At 34.8% G+C, this 20387-nt stretch overlaps 1 protein-coding gene across 1 annotated transcript in view; it reads left to right on the top strand.

Annotated features, from left to right (window-relative positions):
* LOC142209235 (heparan sulfate glucosamine 3-O-sulfotransferase 3A1-like) overlaps positions 1–19987 on the top strand; it is an 87185-nt gene extending 67198 nt beyond the window's left edge. Inside the window, exon 2 of the mRNA XM_075278163.1 lies at positions 19366–19987. Coding sequence (XP_075134264.1) covers positions 19366–19987 — 622 coding nt within the window. The remainder of the gene's footprint in view (positions 1–19365) is intronic.
* The last annotated feature ends 400 nt before the right edge of the window (positions 19988–20387 follow it).

Here is a 20387-nt window from a genome sequence, read left to right as displayed (position 1 = left end):
ACTGCTCAATAGTGTGAGAGGAAATCCTAATATTTATATCCTGATATGAAGACAATAGCGGCAGCGAAGACATAGAGATAGATACTAATGTTACTGAGACAGCTCTGTTATACGGAATGTGCAAAAGAGGTGTAGGGAGGAAAGATGGAAACCGAACCTGCACCATACAGCTTATTTACATAATACTGCCCCCTATGTATAAGAATATAACTACTATAATACTACCTCCTATATACAAGAATATAACTACTATAATACTACCTCCTATGTATAAGAATATAACTACTATAATACTACTCCTATATACAAGAATATAACTACTATAATACTACCTCCTATGTACAAGAATATAACTACTATAACACTGCTCCTATGTACAAGAATATAACTACTATAATACTGCTCCTATGTACAAGAATATAACTACTATAATACTACTCCTATGTACAAGAATATATCTACTATAATACTACTCCTATGTACAAGAATATAACTACTATAATACTACTCCTATGTACAAGAATATAACTACTATAATACTGCTCCTATGTACAAGAATATAACTACTATAATACTACTCCTATGTACAAGAATATAACTACTATAATACTGCTCCTATGTACAAGAATATAACTACTATAATACTACTCCTATGTACAAGAATATAACTACTATAATACTACTCCTATGTACAAGAATATAACTACTATAATACTGCTCCTATGTACAAGAATATAACTACTATAATACTACCTCCTATGTACAAGAATATAACTACTATAATACTACTCCTATGTACAAGAATATAACTACTATAATACTACTCCTATGTACAAGAATATAACTACTATAATACTACCCCTATATACAAGAATATAACTACTATAATACTACTCCTATGTACAAGAATATAACTAATATAATACTACCTCCTATGTACAAGAATATAACTACTATAATACTACTCCTATGTACAAGAATATAACTACTATAATACTACTCCTATGTACAAGAATATAACTACTATAATACTACCCCTATATACAAGAATATAACTACTATAATACTACTCCTATGTACAAGAATATAACTACTATAATACTGCTCCTATGTACAAGAATATATCTACTATAATACTGCTCCTATGTACAAGAGTACACCAGTAACTACTATAATACTACTCCTATGTACAAGAATATAACTACTATAATACTACTCCTATGTACAAGAATATAACTACTATAATACTGCTCCTATGTACAAGAATATATCTACTATAATACTGCTCCTATGTACAAGAGTACACCAGTAACTACTATAATACTACTCCTATGTACAAGAATATAACTACTATAATACTGCTCCTATGTACAAGAATATAACTACTATAATACTACCTCCTATATACAAGAATATAACTACTATAATACTACCTCCTATGTACAAGAATATAACTACTATAATACTGCTCCTATGTACAAGAATATAACTACTATAATACTACCTCCTATATACAAGAATATAACTACTATAATACTACCTCCTATGTACAAGAATATAACTACTATAACACTGCTCCTATGTACAAGAATATAACTACTATAATACTACCTCCTATATACAAGAATATAACTACTATAATACTGCTCCTATGTACAAGAATATAACTACTATAATACTACTCCTATGTACAAGAATATAACTACTATAATACTGCTCCTATGTACAAGAATATAACTACTATAATACTACTCCTATGTACAAGAATATAACTACTATAATACTACTCCTATGTACAAGAATATAACTACTATAATACTACTCCTATGTACAAGAATATAACTACTATAATACTACCTCCTATGTACAAGAATATAACTACTATAATACTACCTCCTATGTACAAGAATATAACTACTATAATACTACCTCCTATATACAAGAATATAACTACTATAATACTGCTCCTATGTACAAGAATATAACTACTATAATACTACTCCTATGTACAAGAATATAACTACTATAATACTACTCCTATGTACAAGAATATAACTACTATAATACTACCTCCTATGTACAAGAATATAACTACTATAATACTGCTCCTATGTACAAGAATATAACTACTATAATACTACCTCCTATATATAAGAATATAACTACTATAATACTACCTCCTATGTACAAGAATATAACTACTATAATACTACCTCCTATATACAAGAATATAACTACTATAATACTACTCCTATGTACAAGAATATAACTACTATAATACTACTCCTATGTACAAGAATATAACTACTATAATACTACTCCTATGTACAAGAATATAACTACTATAATACTACTCCTATGTACAAGAATATAAATACTATAATACTACTCCTATGTACAAGAATATAACTACTATAATACTACTTCTATGTACAAGAATATAACTACTATAACACTACTCCTATGTACAAGAATATAACTACTATAATACTGCTCCTATGTACAAGAATACAACTACTATAATACTACTCCTATGTACAAGAATATAACTACTATAATACTGCTCCTATGTACAAGAATACAACTACTATAATACTGCTCCTATGTACAAGAATATAATTACTATAATACTACTCCTATGTACAAGAATATAGCTACTATAATACTACTCCTATGTACAAGAATATAACTACTATAATACTGCTCCTATGTAAAAGAATATAACTACTATAATACTACTCCTATGTACAAGAATATAACTACTATAATACTACTCCTATGTACAAGAATATAACTACTATAATATTACTCCTATGTACAAGAATATAACTACTATAATACTACTCCTATGTACAAGAATATAACTACTATAATACTACTCCTATGTACAAGAATATAACTACTATAATATTACTCCTATGTACAAGAATATAACTACTATAATACTACTCCTATGTACAAGAATATAACTACTATAACACTGCTCCTATGTACAAGAATATAACTACTATAATACTACCTCCTATATACAAGAATATAACTACTATAATACTGCTCCTATGTACAAGAATATAACTACTATAATACTACTCCTATGTACAAGAATATAACTACTATAATACTACCTCCTATGTACAAGAATATAACTACTATAACACTGCTCCTATGTACAAGAATATAACTACTATAATACTACCTCCTATATACAAGAATATAACTACTATAATACAGCTCCTATGTACAAGAATATAACTACTATAATACTACTCCTATGTACAAGAATATAACTACTATAATACTACTCCTATGTACAAGAATATAACTACTATAATACTACCTCCTATGTACAATAATATAACTACTATAACACTGCTCCTATGTACAAGAATATAACTACTATAATACTACCTCCTATATACAAGAATATAACTACTATAATACAGCTCCTATGTACAAGAATATAACTACTATAATACTACTCCTATGTACAAGAATATAACTACTATAATACTACTCCTATGTACAAGAATATAACTACTATAATACTGCTCCTATGTACAAGAATATAACTACTATAATACTACCTCCTATGTACAAGAATATAACTACTATAATACTACCTCCTATGTACAAGAATATAACTACTATAATACTACTCCTATGTACAAGAATACAACTACTATAATACTGCTCCTATGTGCAAGAATATAATTACTATAATACTGCTCCTATGTACAAGAATATAATTACTATAATACTACTCCTATGTACAAGAATATAGCTACTATAATACTACTCCTATGTACAAGAATATAACTACTATGATACTGCCCCCTATGTACAAGAATATAACTACTATAATACTACTCCTATGTACAAGAATATAACTACTATAATACTACTCCTATGTACAAGAATATAACTACTATAATACTACCTCCTATGTACAAGAATATAACTACTATAATACTACCTCCTATATACAAGAATATAACTACTATAATACTACCTCCTATATACAAGAATATAACTACTATAATACTGCTCCTATGTACAAGAATATAACTACTATAATACTACTCCTATGTACAAGAATATAACTACTATAATACTACCTCCTATGTACAAGAATATAACTACTATAATACTGCTCCTATGTACAAGAATATAACTACTATAATACTGCTCCTATGTACAAGAATATAACTACTATAATACTACTCCTATGTACAAGAATATAACTACTATAATACTACCTCCTATGTACAAGAATATAACTACTATAATACTGCTCCTATGTACAAGAATATAACTACTATAATACTACCTCCTATATACAAGAATATAACTACTATAATACTGCTCCTATGTACAAGAATATAACTACTATAATACTACTCCTATGTACAAGAATATAACTACTATAATACTGCTCCTATGTACAAGAATATAACTACTATAATACTACTCCTATGTACAAGAATATAACTACTATAATACTACTCCTATGTACAAGAATATAACTACTATAATACTACCTCCTATGTACAAGATTATAACTACTATAATACTGCTTCTATGTACAAGGATATAACTACTATAATACTACCTCCTATGTACAAGAATATAACTACTATAATACTGCTCCTATGTACAAGAATACAACTACTATAATACTGCTCCTATGTACAAGAATATAATTACTATAATACTACTCCTATGTACAAGAATATAACTACTATAATACTACTCCTATGTACAAGAATAAAACTACTATAATACTGCCCCCTATGTACAAGAATATAACTACTATAATACTACTCCTATGTACAAGAATATAACTACTATAATACTACTCCTATGTACAAGAATATAACTACTATAATACTACCTCCTATGTACAAGAATATAACTACTATAATACTACTCCTATGTACAAGAATATAACTACTATAATAATACCTCCTATGTACAAGAATATAACTACTATAATACTACTCCTATGTACAAGAATATAATTACTATAATACTACTCCTATGTACAAGAATATAACTACTATAATACTACTCCTATGTACAAGAATATAACTACTATAATACTGCTCCTATGTACAAGAATATAACTACTATAATACTACTCCTATGTACAAGAATATAACTACTATAATAATACCTCCTAGGTACAAGAATATAACTACTATAATACTACTCCTATGTACAAGAATATAACTACTATAATACTGCTCCTATATACAAGAATATAACTACTATAATACTACTACTATGTACAAGAATATAACTACTATAATACTACCTCCTATGTACAAGAATATAACTACTATAATACTACTCCTATGTACAAGAATATAACTACTATAATACTACCTCCTATGTACAAGAATATAACTACTATAATACTGCTCCTATGTACAAGAATATAACTACTATAATACTACCTCCTATGTACAAGAATATAACTACTATAATACTACTCCTATGTACAAGAATACAACTACTATAATACTACCTCCTATGTACAAGAATATAACTACTATAATACTACCTCCTATGTACAAGAATATAACTACTATAATACTACCTCCTATGTACAAGAATATAACTACTATAACACTACCTCATATGTACAAGAATATAACTACTATAATACTGCGCCTATGTACAAGAATATAACTACTATAATACTGCTCCTATGTACAAGAATATAACTACTATAATACTACTCCTATGTACAAGAATATAACTACTATAATACTACTCCTATGTACAAGAATATAACTACTATAATACTACTCCTATGTACAAGAATATAACTACTATAACACTACCTCATATGTACAAGAATATAACTACTATAATACTGCGCCTATGTACAAGAATATAACTACTATAATACTGCTCCTATGTACAAGAATATAACTACTATAATACTACTCCTATGTACAAGAATACAACTACTATAATACTACTCCTATGTACAAGAATATAACTACTATAATACTACTCCTATGTACAAGAATAGAACTACTATAATACTACTCCTATGTACAAGAATATAACTACTATAATACTACTCCTATGTACAAGAATATAACTACTATAATACTACTCCTATATACAAGAATATAACTACTATAATACTACTCCTATGTACAAGAATATAACTACTATAATACTACCTCCTATGTACAAGAATATAACTACTATAATTCTGCTCCTATGTACAAGAATAGAACTACTATAATACTACCTCCTATGTACAAGAATATAACTACTATAATACTACTCCTATGTACAAGAATATAACTACTATAATACTACCTCCTATGTACAAGAATATAACTACTATAATACTACCTCCTATGTACAATAATATAACTACTATAATACTGCTCCTATGTACAAGAATATAACTACTATAATACTGCTCCTATGTACAAGAATATAACTACTCTAACACTACACCCTATGTACAAGAATATAACTACTATAATACTACTCCTATGTACAAGAATATAACTACTATAATACTACCTCCTATGTACAAGAATATAACTACTATAATACTACCTCCTATGTACAATAATATACCTACTATAATACTGCTCCTATGTACAAGAATATAACTACTATAATACTACCTCCTATGTACAAGAATATAACTACTATAATACTGCTCCTATGTACAAGAATATAACTACTATAATACTGCTCCTGTGTACAAGAATATAACTACTATAATACTACCTCCTATGTACAAGAATATAACTACTATAATACTGCTCCTATGTACAAGAATATAACTACTATAATACTACCTCCTATGTACAAGAATATAACTACTATAATACTACTCCTATATACAAGAATATAACTACTATAATACTGCCCCCTATGTACAAGAATATAACTACTATAATACTACTCCTATGTACAAGAATATAACTACTATAATACTACCTCCTATGTACAAGAATATAACTACTATAATACTGCCCCCTATGTACAAGAATATAACTACAATAATACTGCTCCTATGTACAAGAATATAACTACTATAATACTACCTCCTATGTACAAGAATATAACTACTATAATACTGCCCCCTATGTACAAGAATATAACTACAATAATACTGCCCCCTATGTACAAGAATATAACTACAATAATACTGCTCCTATGTACAAGAATATAACTACTATAATACTACCTCCTATGTACAAGAATATAACTACTATAATACTGCCCCCTATGTACAAGAATATAACTACAATAATACTGCTCCTATGTACAAGAATATAATTACTATAATACTGCCCCTATGTACAAGAATATAACTACTATAATACTGCTCCTATATACAATAATATAACTACTATAATACTGCTCCTATGTACAAGAATATAACTACTATAATACTGCTCCTATGTACAAGAATATAACTACTATAATACTACCTCCTATGTACAAGAATATAACTACTATAATACTGCTCCTATGTACAAGAATATAACTACTATAATACTACTCCTATGTACAAGAATATAACTACTATAATACTACTCCTATGTACAAGAATATAACTACTATAATACTACTCCTATGTACAAGAATATAACTACTATAATACTACTCCTATGTACAAGAATATAACTACTATAATACTGCTCCTATGTACAAGAATATAACTACTATAATACTACTCCTATGTACAAGAATATATCTACTATAATACTACTCCTATGTACAAGAATATAACTACTATAATACTGCTCCTATGTACAAGAATATAACTACTATAATACTGCTCCTATGTACAAGAATATAACTACTATAATACTACCTCCTATGTACAAGAATATAACTACTATAATACTACCTCCTATGTACAATAATATAACTACTATAATACTGCTCCTATGTACAAGAATATAACTACTATAATACTACCTCCTATGTACAAGAATATAACTACTATAATACTGCTCCTATGTACAAGAATATAACTACTATAATACTGCTCCTATGTACAAGAATATAACTACTATAATACTACTCCTATATACAAGAATATAACTACTATAATACTGCCCCCTATGTACAAGAATATAACTACTATAATACTACTCCTATGTACAAGAATATATCTACTATAATACTACCTCCTATGTACAAGAATATAACTACTATAATACTGCTCCTATGTACAAGAATATAATTACTATAATACTGCCCCTATGTACAAGAATATAACTACTATAATACTGCTCCTATATACAATAATATAACTACTATAATACTGCTCCTATGTACAAGAATATAACTACTATAATACTGCTCCTATATACAAGAATATAACTACTATAATACTACTCCTATGTACAAGAATATAACTACTATAATACTACTCCTATGTACAAGAATTTAACTACTATAATACTACTTCCTATGTACAAGAATATAACTACTATAATACTACTCCTATGTACAAGAATATAACTACTATAATACTACTCCTATGTACAAGAATATAACTACTATAATACTACTCCTATGTACAAGAATTTAACTACTATAATACTACTTCCTATGTACAAGAATATAACTACTATAATACTACCTCCTATGTACAAGAATATAACTACTATAATACTACTCCTATGTACAAGAATATAACTACTATAATACTACTCCTATGTACAAGAATATAACTACTATAATACTACTCCTATGTACAAGAATATAACTACTATAATACTACTCCTATGTACAAGAATATAACTACTATAATACTACTCCTATGTACAAGAATATAACTACTATAATACTACCTCCTATGTACAAGAATATAACTACTATAATACTGCCTCCTATGTACAAGAATATAACTACTATAATACTGCCTCCTATGTACAAGAATATAACTACTATAATACTGCTCCTATGTACAAGAATATAACTACTATAATACTGCTCCTATGTACAAGAATATAACTACTATAATACTACTCCTATATACAAGAATATAACTACTATAATACTGCCCCCTATGTACAAGAATATAACTACTATAATACTACTCCTATGTACAAGAATATATCTACTATAATACTACCTCCTATGTACAAGAATATAACTACTATAATACTGCTCCTATGTACAAGAATATAATTACTATAATACTGCCCCTATGTACAAGAATATAACTACTATAATACTGCTCCTATATACAATAATATAACTACTATAATACTGCTCCTATGTACAAGAATATAACTACTATAATACTGCTCCTATATACAAGAATATAACTACTATAATACTACTCCTATGTACAAGAATATAACTACTATAATACTACTCCTATGTACAAGAATTTAACTACTATAATACTACTTCCTATGTACAAGAATATAACTACTATAATACTACTCCTATGTACAAGAATATAACTACTATAATACTACTCCTATGTACAAGAATATAACTACTATAATACTACTCCTATGTACAAGAATTTAACTACTATAATACTACTTCCTATGTACAAGAATATAACTACTATAATACTACCTCCTATGTACAAGAATATAACTACTATAATACTACTCCTATGTACAAGAATATAACTACTATAATACTACTCCTATGTACAAGAATATAACTACTATAATACTACTCCTATGTACAAGAATATAACTACTATAATACTACTCCTATGTACAAGAATATAACTACTATAATACTACTCCTATGTACAAGAATATAACTACTATAATACTACCTCCTATGTACAAGAATATAACTACTATAATACTGCCTCCTATGTACAAGAATATAACTACTATAATACTGCCTCCTATGTACAAGAATATAACTACTATAATACTGCTCCTATGTACAAGAATATAAATACTATAATACTGCTCCTATGTACAAGAATATAACTACTATAATACTGCTCCTATGTACAAGAATATAACTACTATAATACTGCTCCTATGTACAAGAATATAAATACTATAATACTACTCCTATGTACAAGAATATAACTACTATAATACTACTCCTATGTACAAGAATATAAATACTATAATACTACTCCTATGTACAAGAATGTAACTACTATAATACTGCTCCTATGTACAAGAATATAACTACTATAATACTACTCCTATGTACAAGAATATAAATACTATAATACTGCTCCTATGTACAAGAATATAACTACTATAATACTACTAGTATATACAAGAATACAACTACTATAATACTACTCCTATGTAAAAGAATATAACTACTATAATACTACTCCTATGTACAAGAATATAACTACTATAATACTGCCTCCTATGTACAAGAATATAACTACTATAATACTACTAGTATATACAAGAATATAACTACTATAATACTACTAGTATATACAAGAATATAACTACTATAATACTACTCCTATGTACAAGAATATAACTACTATAATACTACCTCCTCTGTACAAGAATATAACTACTATAATACTACTCCTATGTACAAGAATATAACTACTATAATACTACTCCTATGTACAAGAATATAACTACTATAATACTACTCCTATGTACAAGAATATAACTACTATAATACTACTCCTATGTACAAGAATATAACTACTATAATACTACTCCTATGTACAAGAATATAACTACTATAATACTACCTCCTATGTACAAGAATATAACTACTATAATACTGCCTCCTATGTACAAGAATATAACTACTATAATACTGCCTCCTATGTACAAGAATATAACTACTATAATACTGCTCCTATGTACAAGAATATAAATACTATAATACTGCTCCTATGTACAAGAATATAACTACTATAATACTGCTCCTATGTACAAGAATATAACTACTATAATACTGCTCCTATGTACAAGAATATAAATACTATAATACTACTCCTATGTACAAGAATATAACTACTATAATACTGCTCCTATGTACAAGAATATAAATACTATAATACTACTCCTATGTACAAGAATATAACTACTATAATACTGCCTCCTATGTACAAGAATATAACTACTATAATACTACTAGTATATACAAGAATATAACTACTATAATACTACTAGTATATACAAGAATATAACTACTATAATACTACTCCTATGTACAAGAATATAACTACTATAATACTACTCCTATGTACAAGAATATAAATACTATAATACTACTCCTATGTACAAGAATATAACTACTATAATACTGCTCCTATGTACAAGAATATAACTACTATAATACTACTAGTATATACAAGAATACAACTACTATAATACTACTCCTATGTAAAAGAATATAACTACTATAATACTACTCCTATGTACAAGAATATAACTACTATAATACTACTCCTATGTACAAGAATATAACTACTATAATACTACTCCTATGTACAAGAATATAACTACTATAATACTACTAGTATATACAAGAATATAACTACTATAATACTACCTCCTATGTACAAGAATATAACTACTATAATACTACTAGTATATACAAGAATATAACTACTATAATACTACCTCCTATGTACAAGAATATAACTACTATAATACTACTAGTATATACAAGAATATAACTACTATAATACTACTCCTATGTACAAGAATATAACTACTATAATACTACTAGTATATACAAGAATATAACTACTATAATACTACTAGTATATACAAGAATATAACTACTATAATACTGCTCCTATGTACAAGAATATAACTACTATAATACTACCTCCTCTGTACAAGAATATAACTACTATAATACTACTCCTATGTACAAGAATATAACTACTATAATACTACTCCTATGTACAAGAATATAACTACTATAATACTACCTCGTATGTACAAGAATATAACTACTATAATACTACTCCTATGTACAAGAATATAACTACTATAATACTACTCCTATGTACAAGAATATAACTACTATAATACTACTACTATGTACAAGAATATAACTACTATGCCGTAAGGATTCAGGGTTATACAAGGTCTTGCAGAGTTTTAGGTCCACAAACCCTTTATGGAGAGGACAGAAGCCTCCAAGTAGTAGATTTATTGGCACCCATGGAGGGCTCAGTGAGGGGGAGGGGGGGGGGGGGGTTGGGGGTTTAGGAAGAATCACTGAAAATGATTAACGCCTCAGCCAGTAAATAACTAAACAAGACTAATACTGGCCGGGCATCAGAGGAAACATCTGTATCTCTGCATGCGATTCATTGCAATGAGTGAGGGCCAGCGGATGTGTATCGGAGTCTTACATGGACTCACAATGTCATCCAGATTTCATAATTCAAACAAAATTGCTAGAGAATATAATAGCGGCACTCTTTTTGCAAGCGGAGGTCGGTGTACTGAGGCAGCGCGGCAAATCCATGATACAGTTATGGCTGCCAAGTATTTATGAAGTCTTGCTTCCTGCGTCCTCGCACATTACACCCAGCAGTTCTGATAACACTTACATCCTATTTACGGGCTCATTCCTGCGGTCTCGGCTTTAATTTGGAAGGGAAGAAGCCTTGGAGGTGTTTCATGGTGCTAATAGCTAAAGAACATGGGGTAAGACCTATATAAAGGAGCGCTGGTTATCTCCTTATCTCCTCCTCAAGGTCTGACCAAGGTAGTTGTAGACATTTAATCTTATAGATTAGATGAGATCATACCTCCCAACTTTCGAAGAACCGAAAGAGGGACAAAATATGTGACGCGCACACCGCTGCAAGTTTAGCTCCGCCCCAATTTTATGCTGACTCCGCCCATTCTTGTTCATTTTTCATGTGCCCCTACACAGTATAATCCTATTATAGTCACCTGTAAATTATATTCCCCCCTGCATTTCTCCCCAGTTTCATATACCCCCTTCATCTCTGCCCCCAGTTTCATGTCCCCTCATCTCTGACCACAGTTTCATGTCCCCCATCTCTACAGTTTCATGCCGTTCTTTTCCCCCTTCATCTGCCCCAGTGTGATGCTGTCCCCCCCTTCATATGCCCCAGTGTCATGCCATTCCCCCCTTAATCTGCCCCAGTGTCATGCAGTTCTCCCCCTCCATCTGCCCCAGTGTCATGCCATTCCCCCCTTCATCTGCCCCAGTGTCATGCTGTTCCCCCCCTTCATCTGCCCCAGTGTCATGTCATTCCCCTCTTCATCTGCTCCAGTGTCATGCTGTTCCCCCCCTTTATATGCCCCAACATCATGCTGTCCCCCCCTTCATCTGCCCCAGTGTTTTGCCACCTCCCCTTCACCTGCCCCAGTGTCATGCCACCTCCCCTTCATCTGCCCCAGTGTCATGCTGTTCCCCCTTCATCTGCCCCAGTGTCATGATGTTCCCCCCTTCATCTGCCCCAGTGTCATGCTGTTCCCCCCCGCTTCATCTGCCCCCAGTTTCATGGGCCCTCTACATTATGTTCTCCTCAATGTTCAACACAAACAAACCCTTATACTCACCTTCCATCGCTACCCCGCCGCTCTCTCCCTCCACTCACTTAGTTGTAGGCCCGATGTGACGTCATCACATTGCATCTACACATGCAGAAGCCAGAGCGCAGAGGTAAGGCAGGAGCTGGGCTGTGACAGCTCCTGCTTTCCTTGTTTATGTGCTCATCAGCGTCCGTAGGATGCCATTGAGTTGATACCGGGACATACCTCCCGCCCATCGGGATGCTGCAGAAATTGGGACGGTTGGGAGGTATAGGTGAGATTGCGCTTTACAAGCATCGACTGCAGCATGTAAATCCTGGGATTGGGATGATCACGATCCTTATAGAGCTTGCACCTACACAGGCCACTTCATTAGAGACCCCTGTCCTTAAATAGCAGGTCCTCCCCTGTTGGACATATGCCTACCCCCCTCCTGCACTGAGCACTGAGTGCTGCAGACCTCATAATACAGCAAGGAGTAGGAGAACTACAACAAAGTTTAGTCACATGTAATAATTGTAATAGAAGTGAGGGAGAATATCTGTATTGTGTGAGCCAGACCGCTGCAATAACACAAAGGACAGGTAACCCTTTCATTGCCAATGATCTGATTTTCCATGTTTTGACATAGAGCAGTTTGCTCTGTCCACAGATTGTTCAACATCCTTTATTATTGAGTCAGTCCGGTGAGTGTAAAATCTTTTTTAAAGGGTTTTATTGTTTGTTTTTTGTTTTTTTTTAATTATTACATACAGACTGCTGATATGACAGCAAAACACTGATTCCGCCTGCGCTTATCTAAAAAATATCCTTTTTTAAAGGGATCCTATCATTAAAATGCAATTTTTTTTCTCCCTAACACGTAGGAATAGCCTTAAGAAAGTCTATTCGTCTCCTACCTTTAGATGTCTTTTCCACGCCGCCGTTCCGTAGAAATCCTGGTTTTCGCCAGTATGCAAATGAGTTCTCTGGCAGCACTGAGGGCGGGGGACGTCCTCAAAGATGCGAGAGAACTCTCTCCAGCGCCGCCTCCATCTTCTTCAAGATCAGCCTCTCTTTGCGTCTTCTTCCGGCACTGGCTTCAAACTTCTAGGCCTCTCCATGCCTGCTAGCCACAAGAAAATGGCCACTTACAATACTGTGTAAGCGGCCATTTTCTTGTGGCCGGCAGGCATACGCAGACGGCTTTGCCCTAGGCCTAGAAGTTTGAAGCCTGCGCAGGAAGAAGACGCGAAGAGAGGACATTCCTGAAGAAGATGGAGGTGGCGCTGGAGAGAGTTCTCTCACAGCATTTGGGACGCCCCCAGTGCTGTTTGAACGCTGGGGACCGCCCCCAGTGCTGCGAGAACTCATTTGCATACCAAAAAAAACCAGGATTTCAAGCGAACGGCGGCGCGGAGAAGACATCTTTAGGTAGGAGAAGAAGAGCCTTTCCTAAGGCTGTTCCTACATGTTAGTTAGAAAAAAAGGGATTCTAATGATAGGATCCCTTTAAGCCTTCAGGCAAAGAAGGCCCAGCACAGGTAACTCCCCCCCCCCAAAGTTACTCCCAATCTTCGAAACCCCTTCAAATAATAAATGAGTTTTTGGTGTAAACAAGGTATGTGCTGCGGGATATACCGTATATGCTAGTATACGGGGCAAATAACCCTACTGGTGACCATTTCTCCACTTACCAATGGTTGAATATGGAAACCAAAAAACTGAGCCACAAAAAGAAGACGTTGGATTGTGATAAATAGTTGCAGAATTCCTGATTACAAACTGATGGCGCACAATCTGCTCCGGTGTGTACATAGCGTCTGCTCCATGTAGAAAGACTCGGCTGTCATCACTGCCCACCCCGCTCCGGCGCTCGCCTGTCATTTACGGAAGGTTAATGTGCAGAGCTGGCTCCGCGCCGTAGGCTGAAGATCCCATAATCCTAACAAGTGTCACATACTGTAATTGATTGATCAAATCTAAGCTTTGCTAATGCTTTAAACACCCCATCTGTTCTCCCAGACCTGAGCGAAGGAACGTACCAGCGTCTTACGCCTTCCAATTAGCCCGAGCAATTTCACAATTAGACAATTGATTTAACGATGGATTATGTCAGGCCGGGGAAGGATAAGCACTTCTCGCGTCTAGGAAATTACTACTGTACCCATTAAGGGGGGATACTTAAAAAAGGCATGACGCACTATTTTGGCGGAGATGTACACACACCCTGGGCCTACGTATGGGGAACCCAAAGATTGGGGCTGGTTTATGGTTGTCAGATTCTGTTTATTTAGAGTGTCGGGGGCAGTGTCACCCACCAGGAAACCAAAGCATCTGCATGGAGCCACATACGGACCATCAGTCGTGCTAAGGGGGTGGTATACTATGTGTGGGCAAAAGAGATTAGTATACTATGTGTGGGGGCACTAAAGGGGCAGTTTACTAAGTGTGGGGCAATAAGAGAGTAGTGGGAGTGTCATCAGGGGGCCTCTAAACAGAACTTTGCTTGGGGTCTCAACAATACATAGTTACAAAGTGACATAGTAGATGAGGTTGGATGAAGACATCAGTCCATCAAGTCCAACCTATAACCCTACAATCCCCTACCGTGTTGATCCAGGGGAAGACAAAAAACCCCATGAGCTCATGCCAATTCCCCAAAAAAAATAAAAAGGGGAAAAATAATTCCTTCTCGACTCCAAAATCTACTACTGAAGGGAGACATCATAAAAGGATAGCATTAGACTTGTAAAACCAGTGGGAGGCTGCGGACTAGTCACTGGTATCCCAAGGTTTCCCGGGATGGGTCAGCTTCACTCACAGGCACCACAAAGCCCCAGCCTTGTATACATGCTTGTTGTAGATTGCAATGCATGACCTGCAAGCCCTGAGAATGGGACAGCTTTAGCCCCAGGTGTTGATAAAGGGGCTTTATGAAAGGTGACATGACTTCGGTGGTATCTGGATCTTGGTAATATGTCAATACCCTGGAGATTCCTTTGGACTTTTCTTGAGCCATTTAAAGGGACACTGGTGTTTTACCATATTATAGTCCTAGTTGTAGCCTCACAGTGTCTTCCTTAGCCTGATGTCACCATGATCTTAGGGTGACCACTTTTTTCTAGCATGTGTTGTTGTGTGAACAGGAATCCTCACTCTGCAGATACAGCCAATGATTCTACAAAGAATTTCCCGGGTCCAGAGTAATTGATGATCATTACATGCACTTTCCAATTCAACTATCAATAAACTAGGTTATCAATTAAGACTCCCAACGTAGCGCTGAGCACATGCCAGTCCGTGCCGCTGGTGTCATCTCCTTGGTTCTACTAGTGCACAATAGTATTTGGCATGAAAGCAGCTGGGGAGCCCCATTTTTGTTAGCCCATGTGGCCCTGCACCACTGGTTGGGGTCCATTGCTAGTAAGGATGACGATTACATCCTGCAGAAATACAAATATTCCTCAATAGGGTTGAACGATCGGGATTGGAAAAGATCGGATCCCGATAGGCAATTGAGCAAATTTCATGATCGCGATCAGCCGATCGGAAATTGGATTTTAAAATCGATTCTGAAATCTCAAGATCGGATCAACCCTACTCCTCAAGCTTTAGTGTCTTCCCAGGGTCCTCTATAAGAAACAGCTGGAGTCTTTGAGTCTCTTCATAAAGGAAACCCTTGTTTGGCATCTCACAAGATCATATAATGACACCAGGCAATAGAATATTTTTACAAGGCCTCTCAATCTTAACCACAGGGGGATGAAAAGCGCCCAATGTCATCAGGGAGATCCCCGACCGCCACCGCCCCGTGTTACTGTTGTCGCCAAGCGATCTTCCATTGGCCACAATTCTGCTTGATCTGGCCCTCGCTCCCCCTCTGGCGCCCCTCCATTTTGGCTCTCTCCATATTATTGCTTTATTCAGACATCAATAATCTGGCACAATTGACAGATATTATTACACAGCAGCCAGTAATAAGATTTTGATAATGTGTCTTCCCCGCGCAATAACCTTCCTAAATTGCCTCTCGCCAAATCATTATTTAGTATTTGTTTGCTTAATTTGCTCAGCTGCTGCCATGGATCACCCGGGCGCTCCCGCACCCCCAGCTGCCATATAATGAATTAATCCCTGTGTAGAAAGACGTCAGCTTGAGTGGAGTTGTCAAAACCGATGCAAAGCTTCGCCTTTATTCACCCTGACTGGCAGTCAAAGGCCGAACAGATTATGGAGGTCTCTGCTATCATGTTGCAGGCGGCTCAGCAATCTGTAGTGTATAAGTGATGGCATGTGGCAGATTGTGTGCACAAGTGCAAGGTAATGATTTCAAGACGCAAGGGTGGGTGGCGGGCCGGGGTGGGTGAGCGGAGCGCGAGGAGCGCAGAAAGACCGAAAGACCTTCACTTTATGTCATGTATACAAAGGTGATAGTTGTTATTAAAACGAAAGGTAACGGAACAATGAAGATAGATAGATAGATAGATAGATAGATAGATAGGAGATAGATAGATAGATAGATAGATAGGAGATAGATAGATAGATAGATAGATAGGAGATAGATAGATAGATAGATAGATAGATAGATAGATAGATAGATAGATAGGAGATAGATAGATAGATAGATAGATAGATAGATAGGAGATAGATAGATAGATAGATAGATAGATAGATAGATAGGAGATAGATAGATAGATAGATAGATAGATAGATAGATAGGAGATAGATAGATAGGAGATAGATAGATAGATAGATAGATAGATAGATAGATAGATAGATAGATAGATAGAAGATAGATAGATAGATAGATAGATAGATAGATAGATAGGAGATAGATAGATAGATAGATAGATAGATAGATAGGAGATAGATAGATAGGAGATAGATAGATAGATAGATAGATAGATAGATAGATAGATAGATAGATAGATAGGAGATAGATAGATAGATAGATAGATAGATAGATAGATAGATAGATCTGACACATCAGATGACACAGGACCACCATAATAGATTCTCCAAATCACCCACCGCCCCATTTTGTTATTACAATGTGAATATTTTTATGTGCAACCTCATTTTCCTGCTGCCGTTCCCTGCTGGGTCTTGTAGTGCTCGTCCAGCTGGTAGATCTCCTGAAGCTTATGTTGTGTATGAGGCTGATTATCATCAGTCGGTAATATTTCACCGCCATCCCGGGAGAGGTGATTGTTTCTAAGACGAATTAGAGCTTTGTAGCATTAGTAAATTGGTGTAATTACGTGTGGTGCCCTGGGCTCCTGTGTCAGCTCCAGTTTGGCTTCGTTACATGAAGTGCTAATTGTCTCCTCAGAGCCACGAGGGGGAGGTTACAGCTCTAGCAAGTTGGGAGCCAAATCTTTCTGCTCCTCTCACCGTATCCGCAGCGTGCTGCAACTTTCTTTTAAGAAGTTAGATCTTTTTTTATAATTTTAGGGGTAAACGCCCCTGACCTTCCACTTAGTAGTTGTGGTGGATAGGGTAGAGCTGATCTTGAGACTGCAGGATCGATTTTAAAACTGATTTCCGATAATTTTCCAGCTGGAGAAATTTTCTCGATCAACGATCCAAACTTTTCCGATCCCTCAACCCTACTGTTGGATGACCAACAGTCAGCTAAACCAAAGTCAGTGGAAATGGCCAACCAGCTAGTGAGTATGGAGGTATCCTGACCCTCCTCCGGTGGTAGAGGTCTACAAGAAGGAAGGTGAAGGCATTTTTGAGACTTGAGAGCTGCAACAATTGTCCAAAAAATTGGTGTTTTAATGGAGGATGGTCTTCTAATTTGTTTCCATTAATTAGCTTCATGCAAATATATCATCTATCTGACAATTTCACTAATATACTGTTTGGTTTCCTGCAGGGAGTTGATGCCGAGGACATTAGACGGTCAGATCACCATGGAAAAGACTCCCAGTTACTTTGTGACAAAGGAGGCTCCAGCCCGGATCTCTGCCATGTCCAAGGACGCTAAGCTGATCGTGGTGGTGCGGGACCCAGTAACTCGTGTCATATCGGATTACACCCAGACGTTGTCCAAGAGGCCGGACATCCCCACCTTTGAGAGCTTGACCTTTAAAAACAGGACTACGGGTCTCATCGACATCTCATGGAGCGCCATCCAGATTGGCATCTACGCCAAGCACTTGGAGAACTGGCTCCAGTATTTCCCGATGAGCCAGATCCTCTTTGTGAGCGGAGAGAGACTGATCACCGATCCTGCTGGAGAACTCGGACGTGTCCAGGACTTCCTGGGACTGAAGCGAATCATCACGGACAAACATTTTTATTTCAATAAGACGAAGGGGTTTCCGTGCCTAAAAAAGGCGGAGGGCAGCAGTAAACCCCACTGTCTGGGCAAAACCAAGGGCAGGACTCATCCCAACATAGACCCAGAAGTCGTCCAGAGATTGCGAGAGTTCTACAGGCCATTCAATATGAAGTTCTACCAAATGACCGGCCATGACTTTGGCTGGGATAGCTAGCAGATATATGATATATTATATACAGTATATATTTTTGTAACACAGAAATGGGATGTCCATAGTTAGTGTTGCGCCTTCCTGTATTTCTTTCCTATTACATACAATTTTGGTTCCTTATCTGCTTAGTTGAGGCTTTTTACTTATTGAGGGTCTCCAGACGTGAAGGTTTCTAAAATTGTAGAACTTTATATTGACATGTCTTACAATATTATACAAAGTACCACCCCAACTTGTCCTATTTTACGGTGCCCATGATGTAGCGCAGGAGTCGCCACACACCATTTTGGGGACCAGGACCGGGCCGTGGGGTGGGGTGGTGGGCTGGCCTCAGTCTTAGCTGGATACTTCGCTCTTGGCCACATTGCTATGGTTAACATGTAAACTATCGGGTAGCACCGCA

The sequence above is a fragment of the Leptodactylus fuscus genome, chromosome 6 (assembly GCF_031893055.1).
Source record: "Leptodactylus fuscus isolate aLepFus1 chromosome 6, aLepFus1.hap2, whole genome shotgun sequence".
Classification (NCBI taxonomy): Eukaryota; Metazoa; Chordata; class Amphibia; order Anura; family Leptodactylidae; genus Leptodactylus; species Leptodactylus fuscus.
The sequence above is the reverse complement of the archived record's forward strand: the minus strand, read 5'-3'. Positions and strand labels throughout refer to the sequence as shown.